Genomic DNA, 10,149 nt, shown 5'->3' on the forward strand with positions numbered 1-10,149 from the left:
ACGAGAAAAGGAACTAGGTAATATATGAATTCCTTGGATGAAGGAGCTGATAATTGTAAATTTAAAAAAATAGAGTAGGTGGAATTGAAAGGAAGTACCCAAAAGACTGAGGAGGGAGAATTCATCTGTCTGCATTGCCCCTCCCCCACTCTCAGAAGCCCTTTGTGATGTGGAGTCCCCAGTTCTGTGAGGAAGTGGACATGGGTTATCCTGAGAGCCTGATCAGTTCAGATGGAGAATCTTCCCTCTCTTCTGTAAAGCATAAACGCCACATGGCTGAGCCTCAGCTCCACAATGGACACAATGGACATGATATTTGCCATTGTGTGTGGACTGGGGCTCTACCTTCTGTTACTTCCCTTCATTGATAGTCATCTGTCTCTACTGCCACCCAATATAAAGTTCACCAGGAAGGTAAGAAACTCTCAATCTATCTAACAAAGAATACCTCTCTCTCTCTCTCTCTCTCTCTCTCTCTCTCTCTCTCTCTCTCTCCCTCCTTCCCTCCCTGTCTCCCTTTCTCTCCCTCTTTCTCTTCCTTCCCCCACTCCATCCTTCCTTTCTTTGCGTCTCTTTCTTGATTTTTAAATTAGCATAAAAAGTATTGGGTTTAATGATGGGATCTTCAAACAAACTTCATTTTTCGTTGATTGCTGTCTTCCATCCCCCTCTCCTCTCTCATCTCCCTCCCTACTTGTGCTCCTCCACTACCCACAAGCCCCTTTTTGGCTTTCATGTGACATGGATCCTTTTACCGGTCTCTTCTGCCCCAACGCCACATTTTACTACAAATTTTCACATGTCCAAATCAAGTAGAGAAATGGCTGGGGACACATCTCCAGAAGGAGCAGAAATCTATTTTCCTGGGAACTGGTGGAGCAGAGTTGAGAGCAGTCACCAGGGCATCTATCTGGAGCTCACAGTATGTCTGTGAGGTACGCTGGTGTGCCGGGGTGAACTTGAATGCCATGGTTTCATGGATAGGACCTACATTCTTCATATAAATTGGGGGCCTCTATATCAGGGATAAGACAAGCATTACGCACCGGTTCATATGTTCTCTTCTCCTGTACAATCCTTTCCTCTGTGATGCTTTGTCTGAGGACTGTGCTGAGCCTCAAAAGGTATTAGACCAGAGGCCAGAGTGACTTCTGGCTTCAAGCAGCAGAATTCAACCTGGCAACTATGAAGCAACTACAGAGATTTGACTCTTGAGCAGAACAACAGTTACTGTAGACATCCAAGGTTGGCCTCACAGTGCAAATGCCTGTGCATCAATCAGGAGACTAAAGAAGAATGGAATATGTTCTGTTCTATAACCCTCTCCTTAATTTTGTTACACAGAGACCTTGCAAACCCACTTCCATGGTAGGCAGTGACAGGAAAGGGTCTTTGGAAGTTGGTGTCTCATAGCCTAGCTCCAGGTTCAGATTCTCAACTATGTCTGCCTCCTATAACACTGGGGTTACAAGCACATGTACAACTATGTGGCTTTTTACATGAGTGATGGGGACCTGAACTTAGGTTCTCATGCAGCAATGTTTTTACCCACTAGGCCATCTCCACATCTCCCTTCTTATATTTCTTAAAGAAAACTGGTTGACAAAAGTGTTCAGTAGGTAAGTGCTTGTTTTGCAAGCACGAAGACCTGGGTTTATATATTCAACACCCAATATTAGAAAACTGGGCATAGTGATGTGTGCCTGTAGTCTTGGTGCTAAAGAAACAAAGACAGAAGGATCCATGAAGTTTCCTGGACAACCAGTCTAACTGCATCAGTAAGTTCCAGGTTTAGAAAGGGACTCTGTCATTAAAAAATAAAGTGACAGAAAGAGTACTGACAGGGATCCCTGGTCTCCCATATTTATACACACTTGAATACATATGGGAGACAGAAAAGAGAGAGAGAGAGAGAGAGAGAGAGAGAGAGAGAGAGAGATATTTTTCACTCACTTCTTTAAACCCAGTACTTGGAAGACAGAGGTAAGTAGATCTCTGTGAGTTCAAGACTAACCTGATTTATATAGTTAATTCCAGGCCAGCCAGGGCTGGAGAGATGTCTTAGCATTTAAGAACACTTGCTGTTCTTCCAGAGGAACCAAGTTTGCTTCCCAGAATGCATAGTTCACAACCACCTATACTCTAGTTCTAAGAGATCCAATACACTAATACACTATTCTGGTCTATGCTAGTGGCTAGGCACACAACACAATACACACACACACATCCCATACAACCACACACACACACCACACACACAGAAATGGCATTAATTCCATATCAAATTAAAAAATTCATGAGTATCTGCACCTTCTCTAGCGGATAATGAGAACATTTATCATCTATCTTTCTATACCTACCAATCATTTCTTTCTCTCTCAGCCTCAAAGGCAGATGACTTGGCAGAGTCGGTACAGGAAAAAGTTTGGGACTCATTCTAGGAAAGATTTCAAAGGTAAGTCAGTCTCTGCCATTAGCTTGCCTGTGAGGAGCTAGCACCATGTTTCCCAGGTGAGTTGCAGAGGCCTAAGAGGGAGGTTCCTGGGAAGGAAACAAGAATACCCTACTCAGGCTCTTGTGTTAGAAGAAAGCTGTGGTGAGCCAGCTAACAGGTGTTCCTAACAGGGAGGGCTCTGCACTATTTGAAGCAATGTTACCAGGATTTGGAGGTGGGACCTGGAGTAAAGCTGATTCTTTTCTGAGGTGACCCCATCCTTTCTCCCAGAGGTCAGATGGAAGGATCATGGGGGGGGGTGACAGCTATGGGATCTGCTTATGAATGATTAAGTGCTGTCCATCCATCTATCTTGAGAACGCTATTGATCATGGATTACATGACCTTGGATGTTAATGAGCAGGCTCTATAGTCTAATCTCATAATCTTTTCTAATGTGATACCCACACATTTAGCTTACTATAAAAACCTTATGCCTTACCGTACACCATCATAACCCAGTCTCCTGATTTCCAGCTTGGAGAGAAAGCCTGGAAAAGCTGAAAGAAAAAGAAAAAGATGAATCATTTCTAGAAGAAATTAGCCCAGGATACCATTTGAATTATTTAGGGAACATGTTTAAGTCACCAAGTACTAAGCAAGACAGAACTATCCTGCCACCCTTCTGGAACCTGAAAGAAAAATCAGAACAGCAGATGACCACTCAGAAACTATCATATCCCACCATCTTGGGGGACAATTTTCAAGAGAAATACAACCAGCTCTTTTGGGGTCTCCCTTCTCTGCACAGTGAATCTCTAGTGGCCACCGCCTGGATCCCCCAGGCTTCTTCTACTCTCCCTTCTCCCTTTTTCTTATTCAATGTCATCTCAACTGCTTATCCAGTTCAAATGCGGGATCAGATGTCTCCAGTGCATTCCTGTACACGTCCTCTGTCCTACCTGGACCTCCAATCTCCACCCTTAATTTTGTCTCCACCCCAATTCCAGGCCCCAGCTCCGAATCAAGTCCATCCTCAGTCCCCTCTCCCAGCCCAACTACCCTCTTCTCTACCCTACACAAGTGATTATGGAGATTATGGACCATCTTGTTCTCAGTCACAAAGTCAGTCACAGTGTCTCCCAACTGAAATACAACACACAGAAGGGCACTCGCTAACAAAACTAGAAAGTAGGCTGCCTTTATCCTTGATGGTCCAGAGACCTCAAGAAGTCTATGATGTTTTGGCCCCCAACCTTTCCCAAGACTGGGCAGTCTCTATCCTTCCTGACAATTTTCCTATCAGCTGTGAGCTCCGAGAGAAACTGGAGCAACACATTCAAAAGTGGCTAATTCAACACCGATGGGACCTTCCTCGTAAGATCCAAGAGTCTCTGGAAGTGATGCAGCTTCAGAACACAGTAACAGAACCTTGTCAAACCAGAGACAAACCAGGCCCCTCACGATCCTCTGTGTCTATGGGCAACCATAGCAAGGATGACCACAAGGTGAGATTCCAAATAAAAAAGGAATCTGGAAAAAATTTGGGACCAATTCTTGGAAACATCTCAAAAGATCCAAACAGGTACTTGGAAAAAGCTCCAGTAACATTACAAGGGACAAATCTTTTGAAGTCAGAAAGAAATCCAGTGAAGAACTTGAAGAGAGACTCCAAAACTGACTCAACGGAACACATAAACAAATTAAAAAGCACCCTGAAAGCTCATGTGGGCACAAAGTCAGAGCAAATCAATCAAGGTCTGATCCCTCTGAATGTGCGTCGATCCTGGCTTGCTATGAACGATGTTTTTTTCATGTCTGATATCCAAATGGAAACTAAGAAATTAGCATCCTCTAAGACATCAGAAAAATCCGTGAACTCTTCGCAGAAGCTTACCTTTCTTGATCCAGGCACTCACCAGGCCCTGGAGGAACATATTGTAAGGTTTTGGGTGAAGCACAGGTGGGGTCTACCCCTCAAGATGCTCAAGCCCATAAATCTTTTTAAGTTGAAAAAATTTGAGTCCTTGCCTGATGCACTGTGTGACTTGCCCTCCTCAACCACCTCTATATCTGGGACCAGTTCAGCAGTTGAGGTAGTTGGGTTCCTAGGAAAACCATGTCAGACATGTTTGAGAGAGGTGGTAATTGAGGATTCTTCTCCATCACTAGGGAGTCTTCTCCTTGTTGCCTCTCCTTCCTGTAAGGGTATCAAGAGAACCCTGAGAGCATTTCCATCTGGTGCTGACCATGAGCCTTCACAGGTCCTGCCAAACAAATCAGAGAGCAAGCATCATTCTGAAACTCTCAAACATAAAGTCATGGATACACCATCTCAGAGTGGGACTGTCTTAGAGAAAGAGAGAGAGACCCAAGTCCTTTTACTGCCTAGAAGAACCAGTGTCCAAAACCCAGGGGCACACAGTTACCAGGCAAAAACAGTTAGCGAGTTTCCACCAAGTGTGGAGACAGAATCAGCCAGCCAGCCACAGGTCTATACCGGTGCTGTGCTCCTTCCTGAACATCCCAGGAGCACACTGCTTCCTGCAGACACTTTGGCTTCCCTTGGGTTAGGTGACATTGTGATGGTAGGAGGGGACAATAGCCTGGTGCAGCAGAAGTCCAGTACTCCAAACCATCAAGTCTCACCAAAGAGCCAAATCAAAGTGTTGGCAGCTAGTTACCGAGGTGAGGCAACTAAAAGACCAAGTAAAGGAAATCATGAAGGGCCCAAGCTCACCAGCGTCAAGGAGAAGGAAGATAAATTTATAAGGAAGCATCAGCCCCTTCCAAAACCCACACAGGTTCCTCCAGAAAGCCCCTTCCAAAAACTTGTGAGCCGCTTTCTTCAGTGGATTCACCCCAAGAAAGCAATAAAAGGGCAGGAATCTCCTCCTAAGAAAGGTAAGCCTACAGCAGCTACTGCCCAGAGTCCACAAAACCAAGTAAAGAAACCACGCGTGGACAGCAATGTTGCTGAGGCCCAGGAACTTACAACAGCCATTGGACAGATGCTAGAAAAGAAAATGATGCAGCAACGTAAACTCTGTGCTTCCAAGGTAAAACAGCACCGGGAAACGCCTCCACCCCCTGCCCCTCAGTCTTCCTGTGGCCATAAGCCAGTCTCTGGCTCAGAGCAAAGAAGAGCACCCAGCCACCCAGCCAATTCCTCCTACCAATGGTATTCTACAAAGGAGAGGCACATCAAAAGCCAACCATCTCAGAAAAATGTACCATTTAGAAATGAACCACAGGCCCATCAGAATCCCAGCCCCTTGCCCCGTAACACAACTTTGAACCTAGTAAGTTCCTCTCAGAATGGAACAATAATGCCAACTGTTTCAAGTTACCATCTCTGCTGTCCTAGGCACTGTGCTGTCCGAAGAAGTATCTATAGCCAACTACAAAATTCCTCTCTAGTTTTCACTAGTAGAAAAGCATAATCAAAAGAAAAAAAAACTTGGTCCATGTAAAAATTATTTATCTTGTGTTAATACATCCAAGATATTTAATGCAGTCCAAAACACATATTTTCCTCTTAATAAAGAGTGATGGTTTCTCTCTGTTCCATGTTTTATATGGGCTTTGGTTTCTACCAGAGATAAATGAGGATGGGTGATTGGCAGAGATAGTGAAAACCCACTTCCACAAAAACTCTTGACATCAAAACACTGTTTCCAGTGTCCAGGGAGATGGTTCTCTTGGTAAAATGCTTGATGCAAAAGAATAAAGACCTGAGTTTTGATCTTTAGCATACATGTAAAAACCAAGCATGATGGTATTTTTAATCCCAATGTTGGGGAGAGGAAGACAAGAGGAAGCCTTTTCTCCTGGGGAAAGGTAGAAACAGTACAGCCTCAAGAAAAATTCAGTCATTGCTAGCCACCTCTTTACATCCCTCATGCTCTACAACAGCAGAGGAAAGCACCTTCCAGGTCAGGGTGATGGTATCATTCAGGGATGCCATTGAAGGTCATGTCTACTCCAGAGGAATGACTCTTACAGTTCACTTACCTTAATCTGTCTCACAGCTAACTCCAGTCCAGGGAAGCATTCTGGATTAATGAAGAGGGATATGATTGAGAGTTGGGGATTGTAGACTCAGGGTTGTATAAAAAGAAATTAAAACCTTGGAATCAAAGAAACATGAAGGTGCTATAAACATGTTATCAATGAGGAACCCTTACTGTTCCCCTGCCATCTGGAAGCCAAGAGGGGGAGGATGTTAGGGGCCAAGTGAATCATCTTGTTTACACTTGTATCCCATCTATGATCCTTGGTCTCAGACCTAGAGAAGCCAACAAACAAACAGCCCAATACAGACTGGATTGGAATTTAAAAAATTAGGAAAGATAAATTTTTTAACGTTGAATATAATCAAATCTCTAATCCTAGAAAGGATAATTTCACAATAGATCTCAAGACGAAGGATCTTGAGATCTTGTCTGTTGTGTGTATACTACTACCAGTACAGAAATGGAAAATTTAGAAAGGGTGGAGGGGATGATTTGGAATCACATGCAAATTTTCCTCAGCTCTTTGTCCTTGTTTAGTTCAGAGACCAATAGGAAAGACAAATCAGAAAGGGTATGCATTGCCAGTACCTCGTCAAAATGTATCTCCTCCCCTGTGTCGAAGGGTATAGGAGAGGTCTATGCACTACTCTCTGCTTCTAGCATTCCTTCATGCTGGGATCTGTCCCTACAGAAAATTAGAAGGAGGAGGAACTATTTATGTGGAGAACATGTTCCAAGCTGTGCTACACACAGAACACAGAATAGGCACAGCTTAGAGACCTCATAACCCATGGAGGAGAACCTTGTACCAGACTGATCCTGATGCCAACAGAAATGAGCTCTGACCTCCATAAATGGGATAGCAATCACAGTAATGTAGGGATAGTAACCACAGGCCCCTGGAGTCTAGGTGCTGATGCAACTAGCCTTCTCTTAAAGATGGACAACTAAGTTAGCCTCCAGAGTGGGATCATCAGTGAAAATGGAGCTGGGGCTGACAGAAGGGCCTCAAACTGGAAGCATAGTTGTTATCCAGACTACAAAAACTAAGAAGAGGGTAATATGGACTGGACCTTGACCTCAGAAGAGGTCATATCTGACTGGTCCTGGCTTCTCTCAGGACACCAAGAGGTGAGTTTTCTGAAGTGTGGAGGAGCTGGACCAAGATCCCATGGTTCTTATCAGGAAAAGGGCAATACATTAGCTACACTGTTGAACCAGACAGGAGACATCAGTTCTCCATCCTCCATAGGATTCAGGAAGGTCATCAAAGAGATCTACAGAAGCCTCCCAGAGAGACCAGACAGCATGGACGCCTCTCAGTGCCTCACATTGCTTTGTAATCTGAAAGTTCTCACAGTGACTTTCCATGGGAACCTCACATAGCTGAGTCCTTATGTCAACCTATACATGCCCCATGGAGATTTCTATGAAAGATCTCACAGACCCCCTTTAGAGGCCTCTACAGAGACCACACACAGACCTTTCAGTCACACAGAGGCCTCAATTTCATAGTTGCACCCCTTCTCACACAGACACATTCCCAGACCCCACACTTAAACTTCCACATAAACCTTATATAGAGACCTGTCTCAGCCAGCAAATAGGGACCCACAGATACTGCTCACATACACCTTATATAGAGACCTGCCTCAGCCAGCAAATAGGGACCCACAGATACTGCTCACAAAACACCTAAAGCAAAACAAAAGACCACTCCACAAGACCCAGTGTTCTCCCAAAGACACCCCTAGTCAGCATGCAGAGATTCCAAATCCCAAATTCCCCCAGAAAACCCCAAAGACTACCTCACAGATATAGTCAGAAAAGAGAGACTCCCCAAGTCTCAAAAATCTCTCACAGGAGCCTGGCGGTGGTGGCGCACGCCTTTAATCCCAGCACTCGGGAGGCAGAGGCAGGCGGATCTGTAGCTCTAGTCTACAAAGCTAGTTCCAGGACAGGCTCCAAAGCCACAGAGAAACCCTGTCTTGAAAAACCAAAAAAAAAAAAATCTCTCACAGGGACTACCCTCCCTCACGCTCTACAGATATTTCTTAGATTCCAATCACCACCCTGAGAAAACCAGGTGATGTTTCCCATCTCTCACAGGTCTAATTCATAGAGCACATTAGAGACTGCCATAGAAACTTCCCATGGAGCTGTTCACAAGAACTTCTTTCTGATACCGTACAGACAGAGAGCACCTTATAAACTTCCCACACAACACAGATCTCCCATTGCCTGGGATGCGTCAAAGAACTCACAGAACAACCTTTCACAGAAGTTTAAATAAAACCTCTTATGGAGACTCCACAGAAACCTCATCCAGGGTTCTCAGCAGAGAACTGGATCAAGGGTCTCATATGGAAAGCTCACACATTCTGGAGTCTGAGCAGCTGATTATGAAACTGCTTAACAAAATGGTACCCTAGATAGGACTGTGTTGTGAGTCACTGAGAAACACAGCCACATTGTCAGCTACCAAGTGGAATTCTCTTATTGAAGAAACAGATTTTTATTATTTTAGTAATATTTCTTTTATCTCTGAAGAAAATCTACATTAAGATCTGCAAAAATATTTTCTTTCACAAGATTTCATTAGTTTAAACTTTGTTTTTACCTGGGGATGGGGTGCTGAGGGAATGAAGAAAGGACCAACAGACAAAGGTATAGTAAAGCTGGGATTAGGTGGAATCTGCTATCACCTCAACTAGGAATCTCAGTGTGTTCATTATGTATAGCACAAACAAAGGGGCTACCTAGTCTTCATAGAAGGGCTCTGTAGGTGAGGTGTAGCTAAGGCTGTAAACTTCTGGAAAAGGAAGCTGTGGTTGCTAGTTTTGTGCACAATTATCAATTGTTTATAAACACTAATACTTAGACTGCTGAACAAAATATTGCCATTCTTCTAGAGCCTGGCCAATATAGGTAATGGCTTTGGCAACTTCTCATGGGTCCTAGGGCCACTGAGTCCTCAAGATGGCTGGGTGCATGTCAACAACACATATTCACTTGTAGGAGGCTGCTTGCTCCTGGCTACTCAGCCCCGAAATAACCACACAAAACTGCATTAATTAAATCACTGCTTGACCTATTAGCTCTAACTTCTTATTGGCTAGCTCTTTCATCATAATTTAACCCATTTCCATTAATCTGTATCGCCATGTGGATGTGGCTTACCGGCAAGGTTCTGTCTGGTATCTGTCTCTGGCAGGGCTACTCTGTAGGGCTTCTCCTTGATTCCACCTTCTTTCTCCCAGAACTCAGTTTAGTTTTCCCTGCCTAGCTCTATTCTGCTAAGCCACTGATCAAAACAACTTCTTTATTCATTAACCAATAAAAGCAACACATATACAGAAGGACCTCCCACACCATTCACTCAGGACTTAACTCACTGGAGGGATTTGCTCCACTCCTTACAGAACTCTAATCCACAATTTAGAGAATCATACATTTTTAAGCAGGGTAAACTATTGTCAACTTCTAGTGAAAGTGTTTTTTCAGTTTGTTACCATTTGCCCAAATTATATCAATGCCACATTTTTTTGTGTCTCATTGGGGGGAGGTTTTGAACTTAGTTTTTTTTTTTTTTGAAAGACCTGAAGCAAAGGAACCAAAAACAACTTAAGGAATGAAAGGTTTATTTGTCTTACAATTTCAGTTATGGTATGTCATTAAAGGAAACTGTGGTAAGAACTC

General features: G+C 43.8%; 1 protein-coding gene across 1 annotated transcript; it reads left to right on the forward strand.

Annotated features, from left to right (window-relative positions):
* Positions 1–231: 231 nt before the first annotated feature.
* On the forward strand, positions 232–5,877 carry LOC101980338 (spermatogenesis-associated protein 31-like). The gene is given in 3 exon segments (XM_013355365.1): positions 232–414; positions 2,383–2,455; positions 2,972–5,877. Coding segments are annotated over 3 exon segments (3,162 nt in total).
* The last annotated feature ends 4,272 nt before the right edge of the window (positions 5,878–10,149 follow it).

This window comes from Microtus ochrogaster, unplaced genomic scaffold (genome assembly GCF_000317375.1).
Source record: "Microtus ochrogaster isolate Prairie Vole_2 unplaced genomic scaffold, MicOch1.0 UNK118, whole genome shotgun sequence".
Lineage (NCBI taxonomy): Eukaryota > Metazoa > Chordata > Mammalia > Rodentia > Cricetidae > Microtus > Microtus ochrogaster.